The sequence below is a fragment of the Cyprinus carpio genome, chromosome B23, assembly GCF_018340385.1.
Source record: "Cyprinus carpio isolate SPL01 chromosome B23, ASM1834038v1, whole genome shotgun sequence".
Classification (NCBI taxonomy): Eukaryota; Metazoa; Chordata; class Actinopteri; order Cypriniformes; family Cyprinidae; genus Cyprinus; species Cyprinus carpio.
The window spans coordinates 24379177-24397777 of NC_056619.1; the positions used below are offsets into that span (position 1 = coordinate 24379177).

At 33.2% G+C, this 18601-nt stretch overlaps 1 protein-coding gene across 1 annotated transcript; it reads right to left on the reverse strand.

Annotated features, from left to right (window-relative positions):
- Nucleotides 1-1630: 1630 nt before the first annotated feature.
- LOC109083397 (E3 ubiquitin-protein ligase MARCHF9-like) lies at nt 1631-15121 on the reverse strand. The gene is made up of 4 exons (XM_042750758.1): nt 13556-15121; nt 3944-4099; nt 3619-3811; nt 1631-2538 (listed from the first exon to the last, which is right to left on the reverse strand). Exons 1-4 carry the CDS (start codon nt 13898-13900, stop codon nt 2204-2206), a joined length of 1029 nt encoding a protein of 342 aa, XP_042606692.1. The 5' UTR covers nt 13901-15121; the 3' UTR covers nt 1631-2203.
- Nucleotides 15122-18601: the final 3480 nt, after the last annotated feature.

The window sequence follows — 18601 nt, forward strand, 5'->3', positions numbered from 1 at the left end:
GTCACAAATTTCGTCGATTGAGCTTAACGTATTGAATCCAGATTCTGGAACTGTCCTTCAAGAGGTCATTTTAAATTCTTTCAGTCTTAAAGTAAATGGTGAGTTTGTGAATATTAAATACTCACTGTTTCAATACAGCCCAAAGAAGTCAACTGTATGTGTGTTTACATGATTTTAGTGTCCAAATAGCTTGCTGACATTACCTATGTATAGTTATATCTAATGTAATTGCTTCAACATAATTATAGCTACTTAATCCACGTTATTTTTTTCCGTGAGAGTGGTAGCAACCATTTGTAAATTGAATGTGTTTGGCTTCCGGTGTCATTCTATGGAAGCCCGTTTCTGCCACTGAATAAAAAATAAAACAATGTAATTGCGACTTTTTATCTCACAATTCTGACTTTTTTCTCAGAATTGCAAGTTATAAAGTCAGAATAAAAAGTCGCAATTTCCTTGTTTTATTTTTTATTTAGTGGCGGAAACGGGCTTCCATATCATTCACTTCAAGCTTTTTTTAGCTGTACAAAACAGATCGTTTTGCTGCTTGCTATCGCAAACTGGTGTCTTACCATATTTTTAATGTAGTATCTCAATTATGAACACAATGTTTTATAGTGCAAACAGTTTTACCATTTTCTGCACTTTGTTATTCTTCTCATTACTTCCCTTAAAGTAGCTAATGAACCGGAAGTCTCGCACATTCACAGAAAACGGCTTACTGCCACATTGAAAAATAAGGTGGATAAAATAAATCATACAGTTATGTTAAGAAAATTTCTAAAAAAAAAATAAAAAAAAGGAAAGAAATTAAGAAATGAGTTGAAAGAGGAATGAGTTGGATTGTGTGTGTGTGTGTGTGTGTGTGTGTGTGTGTGTGTGTGTGTGTGTGTGTGTGTGTGTGTGTGTGTGTGTTATTAACAATGACAAATGCTACTTGAGATTTCTTTCTTAAAGGGACAGTACCTAAACATTTTAAAATAAAAAAGTAAAATACTTCAGGAGACTAGGAAATGTAGCGCATGTGTTGTGTGGACTAGTTTTAGTGTCGTTTTTAGAGCATGATAGTGTAACTCACCACCTTCTTTCTGACCAAAATAGACTTTCTTCAAAACATCTTTATGTTCAACCGATTGAATAGAAGAAAGAGATGAAACAACATTGAAACAACATGAGTGAGAGATTTTTTGTGTGAACTACCTGCAATCTGTATTTAAAAGAACTGGTAATTGCATGCATTCATAGTAATATAGATTGAACTAGAAAACAGACTAATATAATATGGATGGTTGTCTGCTTTTTGCATACTGAGGCTAATCAGTCGTTCTTTTCTAATCAAGCTGCATTTGTGCATTATATGGTTAAAATGCTTGTAATTCAGTGTTGTTCACATTCAAATGAAAGCGCTGTATGTGATGAGCCATGGCTCAAAAGTTACGTTCCAAACCGCCAACAAAATAAGTAGTATAGGTGTGTTAGGCCACTTAAACAAACAAAAGCCTGTGTGATGATGCATTTCACAAACAGCAGATGAATAGTAGTGTTTATTCAAACGAGCACCATTCTGAATAAAACAAATTCATCATGTCCATGTGTCGAGGAGGCATAAAACTCTACCCTCATGCAAAGGTCACTGTTAAATGTACAAGTATCTTTATTGCAGAGAAGATCAAATTCTTTTTAAATGTTTACGTCTTTTTATTCTCTGTATAATCTTATTATGTCTTATTGCACCCTCCCCTTTGATATATTTTAGTATGTAACAATTTGTATCTTGTTTCCCTGGTTATTGTTTCGTGATCGTTTGGTTATGGTTGGCTTTCTTGCTTTGTCAGAAGCATCCGTAAACATCATTTACAACAATAGGTCCATATGAGTCACCATATACATCGCACGTCGGTGTCACTTCATATACCATTCTCCCTTAGAAAATCAAAACGTTTTAAAAAACGTATCGATAAAAAAACAACACCAGCAAGGAAATCGAACTTAAAAATGCAATAGTGTGCTAGATCGTGAGAGAGTCTCGCCAATAGAGACTCCAGGAACGACTGCCGCCAATGTCCTACGCATTGTTCGTGTGCGTTCCGGTCCGTTGAAAAAGTCGTTACGCAAGGAAAATCGTGATCATCCTGGCATCGTAACGCTGTCTTTTGCAGGAAAAGGCAGAAAACGCATCTTCGCTTCTCTCTCCAGGCCGACCTCATACGGTCGTGACCCGCATCACCACCTCGCGGTTGGTGGCGGTCCCGAGCCGCGTGTCACTGGGCCGCAGCTGGCTGAGGATGTGGAGGATGGTGTAGCCGCAGTGGTGGTTGAGGATAGTTCTTAACCTGCGCACTCGCTGGCCCCCCCTGCTGCCGCTGGCCAGGCCGTGTGGGTTGCTGCGCGAGCCGCGGCCCCCTGCCTTACTGCTGGAGCTCAGCGGGTCTCCCAAGTCCTTCGACTTCTCATAGTTCAATACTTTCCACTGCTGGTTTACAGCCTGCCATCGCTTGAAGATTCTATACACGGATGAGCCCTCGTGGATTATAAGGCCTGTGAGGAATTAGAGATTAGTGGATGTTACTGATTCATCCATAAACATATGAAAGTTTTCTAACGCTTTACAATAAGCTTCAATTTGTCAATGCTCTAGGTATCATGAGCTAACAACATTTCTGACAGCATCATCTAGGTTAATATTATTTTATAATATATTACATAAATTAACATGAGTTCATACATTACAAACAAACATCAAAGCTATTAATAGTATATTAATATTATAGTGTCAGTAATATATATGACATTTGTAAATATGCAAAAGTTACATAAACATTTTTAAAATGAAAAAATATATATATTTAATATATATATATATATTTTATTTTACATAATTAATATCAGTAACACTTTATGTACATGCATTATAAATGTAAAAGTGTTTTGTACAAAGTAATTAATAGTATATAAATTAAAAAATAATTTATCTATCTATCTAAACATCCATGGGTGTGACACATTTTTTAATAACATATCAAAATATTTAATTTAATAATTTATTTTATATTAATATTAATATTGTCTGTTCACAATATACTATATATAATTTATATAAACCTTATTTTTAATCATATAAAAATTACATAAATTACTATTACATAAATTAACGGAAAATTCTGAACAAACATTAAGATATTCTATCTATCTATCTATCTATCTATCTATCTATCTATCTATCTATCTATCTATCTATGCAATTTATATATATTTTATACAATTTATTTATTTTTAGAATTATTTAAACCTTATTTTTTACAAATATATACAATACATTTACTAAATAAATTACATAATAGTAATATATTACACAAATTAACACCAGTAACTGTTCTTGTATTCTGAAACATGTAGAAAACCTTTTATATTTTAAAATTTATAAATTAAAATGTATTAGTATATGTAGAAATTAGCAATAACCAAGATCAAAACATGCTTAAAAAGTATCATTTATTTATTCAATATACCTAATATATTAACAACTGTTAACAAACCATAATGCTAAAAGCCTATAGGAAGTCAAAGAGAGGTCCTAATGTTAAAAAAAGGATAAATCCATGGTGTTTTGCTTCTCACCTATGCACACAATGTCCATGAAGCCGTACATGCCGTAGCAGATCTGGAAGAGCAGGTCCTGGCGCTGCCACTTGGCAGACGGGCTGAGAGAAGACCACACCAGCCACGAGATACTGGCGATGAGGAAGAGTGAGCCCAGGATAATGGCGGCGATCTGCACCTTCTCAATCACCGTCAGAGAAATCGCCTGCCACTGATACACACAGCATTAAAAACACAGTGAGATGGCATCTTCTTGCTTTGCTTGTAGAAGTCTATAAATAGAGAAGCTAGCCAGTGCTTCACTCTGACCCAGATACTTTGCAGTTTGAGGCTGACGCTTTACCTGCAGCGGGTTCTTGGTGCTGATGGCCAGGACTTGGTACTTGAAGTAGCAGAGCTCACAGCTCCAGGAGCCTCTCTCGCTGATCCAGCGAATCAGACAGGGCTGGTGGGTGCAGCGCACGGAGCCGTTGCAGCGGCATGGGCTCAACAGCTCCCCCTGCAGACAGGGGAGAGTGAAATCTAATGACCAACACATCAAGAATCAAAAATTCATGCTGTTTATTCCTTTCATAAAGGATGGTCCCAAGAACAGTTCATTTTCATTGACTTGCATTGACCCTGTAAACAAGGCTGTGGTCAGAAAGAAATTATTAACCAGTAATATCATAGGTCTGACCATTAATATTATATTAAGATCAATACAATCAAATTTCACCCTAAATTGTTTTCAGCTTAAAATTCCCTTTTACTTGGAAATGTTGAAGTGAAATGCGTGGGAAATATTATTTTTTGTTGTAGTAAACTAGTGTTGGTATTGTTAGCTAAATTTAAAAATATTAGCAATTATTGGAAATTGAAATAAAACTGAAGTAAAGATAAATAAAAATAAAATATTATTTTCAATTTGAACATTAAATAAAATAATTAAAGCTATATAAATATAAAAAAGATAAAAATGACAAAAGAACATAAAGTAAGTCAAATTAAAATGAAAACTAAAATAAAAGCTAATTCCAAATATTAATAAATATTGTAATTCTAAAATTAAACAAGATTAAAATGAAAACAAAAAGCTAATTCATATTAATAAAAACTGTAATTCTAAAATTATATAAAATCAAAATGAAAACAAAAAAAGCTATTTCAAAATATTAATAAATATTAACTATCATTGTATTTAACAAATTAGACAGCATCAAAACTAGGGTTGGGTGATGTCTACAAAATTGGCATCGGACGATGTCTACAGAGTAACATGTAATTTATTTAAGCCATGAAATAAACTTCATTCTGTAAAATAAGTACAATGAACTATGCAGAAAGCATTTAGAATGTCACAGTTCACCTTTGACGCACATTTTCACGTCTGTCAGAAACTATGACAGGCTATCGTTTGGAATATTACAACTAAAATCATCGACATAAACTCATGGGCATCAGTCACTTCACTGAACACCTGCCGTCTACGAAATAATTATTAGCTTACGATCCATCTGTTTTCACATCATTTGAATATTACAACACTGATGTCTGTCAAAAAATAGCATGCACAATACACTGTAATATTTACAGGAAGCAGGGGTCCAGGGAGAACACACATTACCGGATGTTTACACTACATCACTTTCTGAGAAGGAGAAAATGGCAGCCTAAGCGCTTCAACATGCTGTCTGTCAGAAACCTTAACATACCTAATACATAACACATATGATTATAAATATGTATATGATCAAATATGATCAAAAATATCTTAATTTGTGTTTCGAAGATGAACGAAGGTTTTACAGGTTTGGAACGACATGAAGGTGAGTAATTGATGACAGAATTTTCCTTTTTGGGTGAACTATCCCTTTAAATATCCCTTTTTAGATTTTAGATATAGAATATCACTCCATTATCATTGATTAATAAAATAATTTCAATATATAATAAAAATGACCTGTTTTCTGTTCCTGCATGTGCCTAACACAACCATTTAATTTCTTGCAGTGCTACCTAGCATATATGTCGGTTCCAGAGCCTCATTGCAGCACAGGATCGCAGCACATCTGCTGAAAGCCTCTATGGGCATCATGATCCTGTGACATCTGTTGTCATCTAGAGCTGCCATTACAAGCACAGGGCCTTGGGTAAGAACACACACATCTCAATATCCATTCATGACTGATGCTGCCAAGCACACAGTGTTGTGGTGGAGTTGATTTATGTAAATGAGATATTACTCATGAACCCATCCACCGTTACAAATGCTAAATCGATCAGCTTCATGCGGCTGCTGACGAGACTTATGAGCGTGTGTGGAGGGACCGGAGGATCTGAAGAGTGTGCAGTTAAAAGACAGGTGAGTTATTCTGTCCTCTGCTGCTCCAGACACTCAATCAATACACACCTCTGAAAGTCATGCAGCTCTGCAGGTACAGCACTCAGCGCTCTGGAAAACGCATTTGGCTCTTGCGTTCTGTCACTATGGTGCATTTTGTGGTTGCAAATGCAATGTGGTTGCTAGGCTATTGTCAATAAAACAGAAGCTTTAATAGCTCCTGTGGTTTTTCGTCAAAATAATAGCTCATAGTTTAACATTTGAAAATTAATTAAAGGGATAGTGCACCCAAAAATGATCGCCCTCAAGTTGTTCCAAATCTGTATGAATTTCTTTCGTCAGATGAAAACAAGAGAAGATATTAGACAGATATATGTGTGTGTGCGTGTGTGTGTGTGTGTGTGTGTGTGTGTGTGTGTGTGTGTGTGTGTGTGTGTGTGTGTGAATAACCAAACAGTTTTAAAGAATGTGGGTAATCAAAGGTCCCACATAACAAAATTATCATTTTGGGTAAACTATCCCTTTAAGACAGCCATAAATATTAGTATTATAATGGTACTGTTGTTTTGAAATTATTATTATTATATTTTTCTTAAATATTATTTTAGATTCTTTTTATTTTACAGAAAAATATTACAAAAGTATTACTTGTTATTTACATTGTTTAATATTTATTTAATACTACTACTACTACTCATTATTGTTGTTATTATTATTATTATTATTATTGTATTCTCATAAATACTATTTCATAAAATGTTATTTTTTATTTTACATTAAAATATCACAATTGTATTACTTGTCATTTACGTTGTTTAATATTTATTTAATACTACTACTTCTACTAATTTATTAATATTATTACTGTATTTTCATAAATACTATTTCATAAAATGGTATTTTTTATTTTACAGTAAAATACTAAAATAGTATTACTTATCATTTTAATTTTTTTATATTTTATTTACTACTACTAATTATTATTATTATATAGTCATATTGATATATAATCACAAAATCTTGGTTCACATGTGCAGTCTTACAAATTAGCATAAAACCTGATAAAAAAAAAAAAAAATTAAATACCAATCAAAATTATTATCAGAAAAATTGCAATTGGATTTTTTTTTCCTCAAATCTTTTTACCCAACTCTTCTCCAAATATTTAATTTTGTTTAATATGTTACTTTAACAACAACAATAATGACAATATTAATAATAATAATAATAATAATAATTGTTGTTGTTGTTGTTATTAGTAGTAGTAGTACATGAAACTTTTTAAACAAAATAAAATAATTATTGTATAACTCTTGTAATATTTATAGTATACAATTATTATATATCATTTATGATTTCATTATGTTATTGTATGTAATTATTAGATATCATTTTAATGTCATTATAATCACAAAAATCACAAAATATTTTGTTATTTTGTTTAATGTTAATTTAATAAAAATAATATCAACAATTATTATTGTTGTTGTTATAGTAGTATTACTAGTAAGTGAAAATATTAAACAAAACAGCCAAATAATAAATATTACTATTGTACTCGTGCAGCCTTACAATTGAGCAAAAAAAAAAAAAATGTTTATCAGAAAAATTGCAACTTGCAATTCCCCAATCTTGCAGCCCTAAGTAATATTTTACTATCCAGGAATGTTTAATACTCAAGGCTACAGGTTTATTCTAATGCTTAACCCTCAGTATGAGCACGAACCACCAATAATACACCCTCCACCACAACAACTGACAGTGACTGTGCTAGATATATTTAGTGGGAAACCATGAATCAACTAACATTACAGATGTAACGCTGCATTTCCAGAGCTGCCAAGAGAACCTTTAATAGATAGAATGTGTAGATTCACATACAGTAGATAGAATGTGAATAACAAGGCGAGTATAAAGAACAACTGGGGCAGAGATACAGGACTGTAAGATTGATGTAATCTTTAGAGAAAGACTGCAAACAAAAGAAACACTGAATGCCTTCTGAAGTGCTCAGGTACTGCGGCATAAAAGAAGAGAAAAGAGGAAAGCAATCTCTGGTCATTAATCGCATCGATTCGTTAACTGTGGTACCAGCTTGTCTAAATGCAATTCTGAGGTGTGACTAGAATGAGAACCGCTTTAAGCTTAATAATCACTATTGATTCTGAGAAGAAACACAGATTTATAGTGTGTTCATCTCAGTTTGTCTGAATAAACACACAAACAGCCCAGTAAAGAGATCAGAATAGTAGTCAACTCAGCATGTGAAATACAAACAGTGGGACCCAAATGTCCACAATGAAAATCTGGAATGTTTTTACACAAATAAAAATTAAAATACAAATAAAAATAAAAAAAAAAAACAAAAAAAAAAACAAAAAAATAAAAAAAATAAAAAAAAAAAAAAAAAAAAAAAAAATATAATAAAATAAAACATAATATTAAATATATAACTATCAAACATGAATTTGATTAATTTAAATAATAACAAGAACGGTTTTAAGCTTAATAATCACTATTGATTCTAAGGAGAAACACAGATTTATAATGTATTAATCTCCATTTGTCTGATAAATACAGAAACAGGCCAGTAAATAAAAAATAAATAAAGAAAAGAAAAGAAAACATATGGTATACTGTATTATAATGTAATCAATCAAATCAATTAAAATTAAAAAAATTTAAATGAAAGTTAACTCAAATGTAATTAAATAACAAATAATATTAAATAAATAAATAAATATTAATATTTACTAATTTAAATAATAAATGTTTGATATTTAATCATTTAAATAATAAATCTTATTATTAAGTTTAATAAGAAGAACTGTTTTATGCTTAATAATCAGTATTGATTCTGTGGAGAAACATATTTGTGTGTTCATCTCAATTTGTCTGATAAACACACAAACAGGGCAGTAAAAAAAATAAAAAAAATAAGTGGGATCCATTTAATTAATTTTTTTTAATTAATTAAAAGGTCATTAATAATGATAATAAATCAATTAAAATAAAATCAAATTTATTAAATAATAAAATATATTAAATACTGAATCATATTAAATAATACATTTTAACAGCAACAATATTGCTATATTAATAATAATAGTTTTAATTTGAATAAATTAATACATTTTATTGTGGAAACAAACAAAGTTTAAGGATTTTGAACATTTTAAAACAAGTTATTGAATAAGAAGTATTACAGTTTCTGTACTATTTCTAGGTCACTAGTCACTATTTAAATAACTACATTTGTCACTGTTCATTGTAACCCCTTTACACAAAAGGATATTCCTGCTTCCATTACAGTGTAAGATGCTCTTTGGAAGATCTGGAACCATGCTGGAGAAGATGATCATCAGGTTTAGACCACATTAGCTTGAGTGTTGCTGTCATTTCAATTCAAAATCAAATTAAAGAACATAAACCAGAAACATTTTCACCTTTGAACCACACTATACTTGTCCTGTACATTTCCCATCAAGTTCTCCAGTACAGTGGACATCACGAGTCTGTCCGATCTGATCAATGTGAGCGTTACGATAAGTGGACCTGGATGAGTCATACTGTGCTCTAAAGTACAGCCTGTCCTCCTCTTGTTGTTTCAGAGTATCTAGCTGTTATCCGAGATCCAAGGCCAGATTTTGTTCAGCCGAAATCAAACATCAGTAACAGAAGCTCTCTCCAGCTCTACATCTGTAATCAGCGCTCAAGTCATTCTCTGCACATGGTAATCATTAACAAAAAGCTTTGTTCTGTGTGTGCAAAGAGACGACGGCATCATGGCAGATCACTCTTTGGTGCTAAAGCCAAATATATATTTTAAAAAAAACACTCAGCTTAATCAGATTAAAGCTCGTATCCAGAACAAGCACATCAAAACAAATCAGTTTTACATGTTCCATAAGCCCTGACAGATCAGAAAGCTGACTAATGAGGACTGATATCCCATCTCCCCCTTCAGCACGCCACTCATATTTAGAGCAACGAGGACTATAATTCCTGGAGCTATATGTTTGCATTGTCATTCATCTGTATACTGTGGCTTTGAAACGTGAGTCATCATTATGCAGCCTCGTTCTGAGTCAATCAGCTGAACCGTAAATGGTGACTAATCACTTTGGATGGCAAGCGACTAAATAGCAGAGTTATTAGAGTTAATTAGAACTAAAACCATAAATTGTTGGTACTTAAAATAAACATTAACCAAAACAAAATCAAATAAAATTGTGGCATCATTATGCAGCCAGGTTGTGATACAATCGCTTGAGCCGTAAATGGTGACTAATCACTCTGGGGTGCGTTTCCCAAAAACAACTGTGGTCTGTTGTTACAAATAGAGTTCAGTGGAACCATAGTTAGCTAATCATGCTTTTGGGAAACACACTCCGGGACGACAAGCAACTAAATAGTTATTAGAGTTATTACAGTTAACTAAAACTAAAACCATACATTTTTGTTATTTAAAATAAACAAAAAAAAATTACTAAATAATTACATTAAATTAAATATAAAAACCCTTAAACATATTTTATTTACATTTTATTTAGTTTTCTAACTAAAACTTAAATAATTATATGGATACATTTAAATAAAACAAAATAACTAGAAAACAAATTCAAAATATTTTTAAAAACTATAATAGTAACACAATACTAAAATAACACTGCTGAATAGGTGTGGCATCAAAGACAGGAAACAAACAATATTCAAAAATATAATATTCAAAATATTATATATTATTTAATAAATATATAATTGTTTATTGAGGGATTTTAAGAAACTACAAAACAGAATCAAGCCCCGTGCCTAAAATATCTATATTAAAATAATCAAAAATATTTGAAATTTTGAAGAAGAAAAAAAGTGTGTGTGTGTTAGAATACACAGCTACTTTTAAAAGGCCACCAACAGATTTTTTTATTATTATTATTTTAATTATTATTCTAAATTATTCTTATTAATTTTTCAAAAATGTCTATACTTTAAAATTCTATGGGGTCCAGTGTTGTTTTGGACTCCAGTGTTCCTTAAAATATCCTAATTTGTGTTTTGCATTAAACCATACAAGTTTCGAATGACATGAGCATAAGTAAATTACAAAATAATAATTTTTGGGTGAACTATCCCTTTTTATTTTGCCAAATGTTGCAGTTACGACATCCACCAGCAGGGGATAATTCCCTCTTGTTTTAGTAAAGTATTAGTTGAAATTCTGATTAAATTGCACGTTAATGAAGATCAGCGAACCAATATTATAACTATGAATGACAGATTTTAAAATCGAATGTCTTTATTCCAGCGGCTGTTCTTCTTCTGTGTGTCCCGCACTTTCAACAGCTCATTAAACCATTTACCTGAGAGGCAGGTTTACACTGAAATGCATCTCACATTGAAAACAGACACCGAGGCTGACATAATCAGATGGACTGCCAGATGGATTGTGTTGGTACATGGCTAACATCTTTCCATATTAGCTGATGTCTACGGCTAACTTGCAGCAGACGAGCTTTACAGGTTTCGCGCATCTGTTGTTTCTCAGCTTGGCTGCTGACCAAACATCCATCCTGTGTTCTGCCTATACCATACAAATACAAATTTAGCCATGATTATACTAATATAGACGCTCAGTTCACAAGCAGGGCATCCATCACGAGATGTTTACAGATATTTTGTTGCTTAATAGTTTGACAATTAAAAAGTGAACTGCGGTGCCTATTATTTTGTATTTTATGATCTTCATGAGATCATACATTTCCATACAGAACGTCACTGAGAGGTCTACTGCTCATAAAAAAGCAATAGAGAGGTTAATTGGGTGGGCATATTGAGCCTGTAAATCGACAGTCTCCAATGACTTACCTGTAAACCCATCAAAAGAGAAACGCATTATTAGTCAACATGCTGCCGCTGGTCTTTGTTCCAGATGGCGTGGCGGTGAGCTAAACATGCTGCCAATACTTCCCAAACAATTTCTGCTCATTTGTGCAAGGCTCACTTTATATGTTTAATGTTTACAGTAAGCAAGCAAGACAACAGAACAATGCATAATGTAGAACTAAACAAAATGCATATTATGCACATAATTATGCAGTGTTCATGCAACAGTGTATTTACAGTAATAAATATGATAAAACTATTAGACAACAAATGCTTAATATCAAATTATTTATCTGCTTATAATACAGTATTAATTAATTAACTTTATTTTTTCATTATTAGATTTATTATTATTATTATTATTATTTATTATTAGTCACATTTTGGTGTTCATGCAAGTGTTTTTACATATATAAGTACTAAATAATATTATTAGACAACATGTACTTAGTGCATTATATTGTTGAGCTATTGACAATTATGCATTGTTGTTCATCATAGTATTATTATTAGTAATCACATTTTATTATTCACGTTAAGTGTATTTATACAAATAAGTACTGAAAATATTATTGGACAACATGTGCTTATTGCACATTTATTTTATGGAGCCATTTACATTTAAGCATTGCTGTTTTACAGAATTATTATTATTATTATTACATTTCATATTAGTAATCACATTTCAGTTTTGTAAGTTACATAAATAAGTACTAAAATAGTTTTGGATAACATGAACATATAGCATAATTATTTAATAGAGCTGTTTACAATTATGCATTGTTGCTTATAGTATGATGTTTTATTAATAATAGACACAGTTCAGTGTTGCTGTAAGTGTATTTACATAAACAGTAAGTAATATTATTGAACAGCATGTATGTAGTGCATAATTATATTGTGAAGCTGTTTACAATGATGTATTGTTGTTTGTATTCATATCATGTAAGTGTATTTAAATAAATAAGTACTCAAATATTATTGGACAACATGTACTTATTGCATGACTACTTTGTGGAGCTGCTTACAACTATGCATTGTTGCTCATAGTATTGTTATTATTAAAATGAGCCACAATTCAGTGTTCATATCATGTTGTATTGACATTTAAAAAACTGAGCAATGCTAATGAACAACGTGTACTTTGTGGAGCTGTACTGTAGTACTTCACTACAGCTACAATAACAAGCTGCATGTGCAACATGGCCACTGCGTTATAATCTACCACATTAAAAATGGGAAATGTGACCCTTGACCACAAAACCAGTCTTAAGTAGCACGAGTTTATTTGTAGCAATAGCCAACAATACATTGTATGGGTCAAAATTATCGATTTTTCTTTTATGCCAAAAAACATTAAGATATTAAGATCATGTTCCATGAAGATATTCAGTAAATTTCCTACTTTAAATATATCAAAACTTAATTTTTGATTAGTAATATGCATTGCTAAGAACTTCATTTGGACAACTTTAAAGGCCATTTTCTCACTATTTTGATGGTTTGCTCCCTCAGATTTTTTAAATAGTTGCATCCCGGTCAAATATTGTCCTATCCTAACAAACCATACATCGATGGATAGCTTATTTATTCCACTTTGATATGATGTACAAATCTCAATTTCAAAAATTTGACCCTTATCACTGGCTTTATGGTCCAGGGTCACAAATATGTGCATTAACCTAAAGAAAACGCACACAGGCCTTGTTATTGTGCTCACACATGTGATTTAAAACAGCGTTTGTTTACCTGCTCTGGCCCTTGGAAGCAGATTCGACACTGAGGTGTTCTCATGCCGCTGCCCGTGCTGCTGGTGAGGCTGACCGCGTCCAGGCCCGCCTGCAGTTTGGGGTCTTTCTCCTCAAACGCCAGACTCCTGGGCCTGGGGTCGCTCCCGTAGTATTCTTCCTCGTCGTCTTGGCTGGAGCAGTCAACGAAGGGCGGCCATCCGCAGCCGCCCATCCCGAGCCCCCTCATGCTGCTGTTGGGTCGTCTGCTCGGCTCTGCGTCACTCTCGGAGCGTCTAGAACCGGATCGCATAAAAACCAGCACCTTCAGTTCATTAAAAAACATGCGGATCCGGTTCTTGAACATGTTTGACTACATGTGTATGTCGTGTGGCTGATGGTTATTAGTATAATGGATAATTATTATTGTTGTGGTTATTTTTATATAACGTTATTATTTGTATACATTATTATTGTTCTTTTTATTAGTATTATTTTAAATATTATTGTTGTTTTTGATCCCGTTAGGCCTATTATTAATATTTTATTCGGCAGAAACGCAGTTGCTACCCTAAAGTCTCAGAGGAAATTGTCCAAACCAAAGGTAATTGGTCAGAAAATCTCCAGGCTTGTTATTTTCCGTCTGATGGCATGTATGTGCCCGTTAGGGCCGATGTTGTTTCTCTGTTACAATCATCATAGGACGCGAGGATGACAATAATAAGCCTACAGTATTGCGATAAATAACCGGCAATGCATTTTTCCAGGTCTAAAGAGATTTAATTTTCATAAACTCCCAGCAATCCAAAGCCTGGACGCATGGATGAGAGACAAGGAAGATGCAAAATGGCATTTCAGAGCATCGTTGCCACACACAGTCATCGTCAGGGGATCCTTCAGCATAAAAACATAATCCAAAAGAGCTGGAGGTTGTATTCGGGTGCAATCCTATAGTTTTGTTTATTGTTCATCAGAGGCATCATGACGAAGCTTTCACATCATTTCCTTGTGCATCTTCCCATCGACATATTCCAACGCCACCTCCCATCCCCAACGCAGAGCTCAGAACAATCCATTAGGTTGGTGTTTTAAAAACAGCAATAACGATGGCAGTATTGTATGAAGAGCTGGGGGGAAATGCCAGCATCTTGTCTCCATTTGAAGTTCATCACCATCCCCCTCCCGGCCCGATATGGTTCCACGCCACGTTCAAAGATGGACCTTCCAGAAGGGAAAAATAAAAGGCACCGTGCTTAGGTTCGCCTATTTTCCTTCTTCGCAGGGTGTGATGGTCAGTCGGAGCGGCTGATGCTGTGCATCGTAATGTGATGGGGATGCTGATGCTGCTCCCCTCTGATTCATCCTCGAAATGGACGTTCTGCCGTGCGCATCAACACACGGCCCTTGTTTCCAAGGCGCGCTCTCGCCCAATCAAAATGATTCATTTACAAACGTCTCGCTGCCGTGCGCGCTCCTGCTCCATTGTCCCGTGGGAGATTCCAAGTATATGCTGGATTTTGACGGGCGCCGCTGTCCAAGGTGCTGATCTCTCGTCGTGACGTTTCCCCTGCGTGTCAATGGGACGCGGCGGGAAATATAAATGTGACACTGGACCACAAAACCAGTCATAAGTAGCACGGGTTTATTTGTAGCGATAGCCAACAGTACGTTGTATGGATCAAAATTATCAATTTTTCTTTCATGCCAAAAATCATCAGAGGACATTAAGATCATGTTCCATGAAGGTATTTTGTAAATTTCCTACCGTGAACATATCAAAACGTCATTTTTGATAAGTAATAGAAATGCTAAGAACTTCATTTGGACAACTTTAAGGGGAGAAATTGCAGGCAAAAACACTTTTTTCATGCACCTGTCAAGTTTAAGATTTTGGGCTTTTTGGTTTTTCATAATGTGTTTTTCAGACTAGTGGAAAGAAAACATCCAAAAGACATTGTTAAATATATCTTTTATAGCAATTTATGTATTTGTGTCAATAGATTTAAATTACAATTCATATTTTTAAAGGCCGTTTCTCAAAATGAGTTTTTTCTCCTACACTGAGCCATAAATCTCCACTTGAGTAGCTCTTAATGGCGATTTTCTCAATATTTAGATTTTTTTGCACAAAACAAACAAACAAAAAAATGGACCCTTATGACTGGTTTTGTGGTCCAGGGTCACAAATTAGCTTTACGGGTCAGTTCTGCTATGCAGCACCTCTGTAACACAAAGTAGAAGCATATTTGTGAAGATTAAACCATATTTTCAAGCTCAGGCAACTTTATATTTTGCCTATTAAAAATGTGATGTTCTGCATAAAAGGATTCACCCATATAACCACGCATTCATGGCTTTAGCTGATGGGTCAGCACTCTAATGCAGTTTATTGATTGAGATTCTTGTCAATTTCTGACTTACCAGGGCGGCTCTAAAAATTGATCTTTCTCCACCGGCCATTGCATTTATTGCACGCTGTGTTAAGTAGCTAGGACCTGGAAGAATGAAGTGACAATTGTTTCTTTCATTACTGCCTAGTTGATGTACTACCGAGACTGATACAGATATACAACCGACTCCAAAAGGTACATGGACACTTCATGTTATAACGCCACTGTGTTAAATAACAAAGTATAAAAAGAAGTGGTATTTCTGAAAAAAAAGTGGGAAAGAATAATTAATGGTGGATAATTTTGGCAGTATTCACTCAAAAACTGACATGCATTAACTCAGATCAATGAGGGCTACAACCAGTCAATTCAAAAAAGAAAAATACAAAACCTGTGCTAACAGAAGGAAAAGAGGTTGATAAAAAGATTGTATCCAGTATTTGGTACTAATACAGAATAATGAGAATTTTTATTTATTTTTTTGCTGGTTGGTAATTTTTTACTAGGAAAACATTGGGGAAAATATCTCTAAAAAAGTCAAAAAAAAAAATCACTTTGTTGGGAAAGCTGTTAGACTTTGTGTGAACTAAATGAGTTTTAGTCCAATGCAATAACATTAACTTATATTTTTTGGGAGAGATCCTCTCTGGGTCACAACATGAAGGTTAAAGTGATGATTCACCCCCCAAAAAAGAGATTTACTCACCTTTATGTCATTCCAAACCGGTATGACTTTCATCTTTCTGTAGAACACACAATGCTTTCTGATTGCATTGTAAATAAACACACACTTACATAACTTTGATCAATCCTCTACAGTTATAATGGACAGTGAGTCATATCCCAGTTGGCACTGAGCTGTCAAAACGATCCTCTCTGGTAGTACAGATCAATCTCCAACAAATCATTCCGTACATATTGTTGATTTATTGTTATGGCATGACTATGCTGCACGAAGGCATATAGTTTGTCCATTCTGCGCATCAATAATTGAACTTTTGCAAAGTGAGTGGACCATTGCACATACATACTGAGACAAACACTTGCTGGGAAACATTTATATGATAATGTTTTAATACCTTGCTCTCACCGATGAACACTAAACGCAAACAATTGAAACCATTACTGATATACTGAAAAAGTATATGTTTTTAATTAAAATGTTTTTAAAAGTCATTTCAATTATATTGTAAAATAAAATGACCAAAAAAATCATTTATTAAAAATATTACCATATGAGATTCCATATTTAATAGTCTTAAAGGAAGGCTCTTGCTTACCAAGGCTGCATTTATTTGAAAAAAAAATACAGTAAAAACAGTAATATTGTGAAATATTATTACAATTTAAAATCACTTTTCTATTTGACTATATTAAAAACTATGATGCATTTTTAAATTTAATATTTTTTTTTAATTATTTTCTTTTTTTAAAAAAAAAGAACTGACAGAAATCAGCCACTCACATCTAAATTTGATCCATCTAATCAACTTGCACTTTACAGGGATCATTTACATTTGCTTTGATCATCATGTACCCACCTTCATGTCGCTTGAAACTTCTATGACTTCCCTGTGGAACACAAACAGTTATTATCATAACATCAAAGCTTTTCTTATACATACAATGAAAATGCACCCTGATCATTGTCGAGTTCAGCCGTAATTTTGTTTGGTTTTAAAAAAAAAACATCATGTTCAAACAAGATGTGAACCCATATCCCCTTGCATGCAAAATAAAAACCAATATACCACGAGACTAACACCCTCTAAGTGCTATGACTTTCTTTCTTTCTTCTTACTTCACAAGATGTTAACCAGTCCCTCCAAGATTTCACAGAACTTTTTTCTGATTTTTGCGGACTAAAATGACTGATTTTTCTGTGGCTTTTCTCAAAATTTTGGGGTGATATTTGCGGCATTTCTTATTGTTTTTCAGTGAAAATATACCACAGACAACATTCCTCTAACACTGTTATGACTTTTATGACTTCAAGAACCACTGTAGGTCTCCAGACTAACGTTTGACGACACCAGCACTAGTGCCATTAAGTTCTACAGAAGGTCCACAAACAAAAGAAATCAAACCAATCACACAAATACATCTCGTACATCTCGGAGACATCTATTTAATGTCTGCATTTACATATGCAACATGTATTTTTAAGAGTTCTTGTTCATCTGCAGTACCTCTCTAAGATGTTTCCTGTCAGATGTCAAACAGACATTTATTAGAATGCATGTAAAACTGCTTCTGAGACGTTTATCAGAGTACACAGCAGATGATTCCCAGAACTTTAGCAGACATCTTACAGATGTAATAAATATATTACATCTGATAAAATGTACTTTTATTACTGTCATTCATGTCTAAATATAATTTAGATAATACATATATATATATATATATATATATATATATATATATATATATATATATATATATATATATATATATATATATATATATATATATATATTAGTTAGTGGAAATGGTCCATAAATACTTCTCTGCAGCCATCTACTAGTGGTAATCTGTTTTATTTTTAAATAACTGTTTGCTTTGCTACATTATCAAACTTTTAGTATTAATTGGGGAAACCTATGAAGGATGAACAAATATCTTCACATTAAAAATAACTTTCAAATTTGGTAATACTTAAAGCTTTGAAGTGCTGG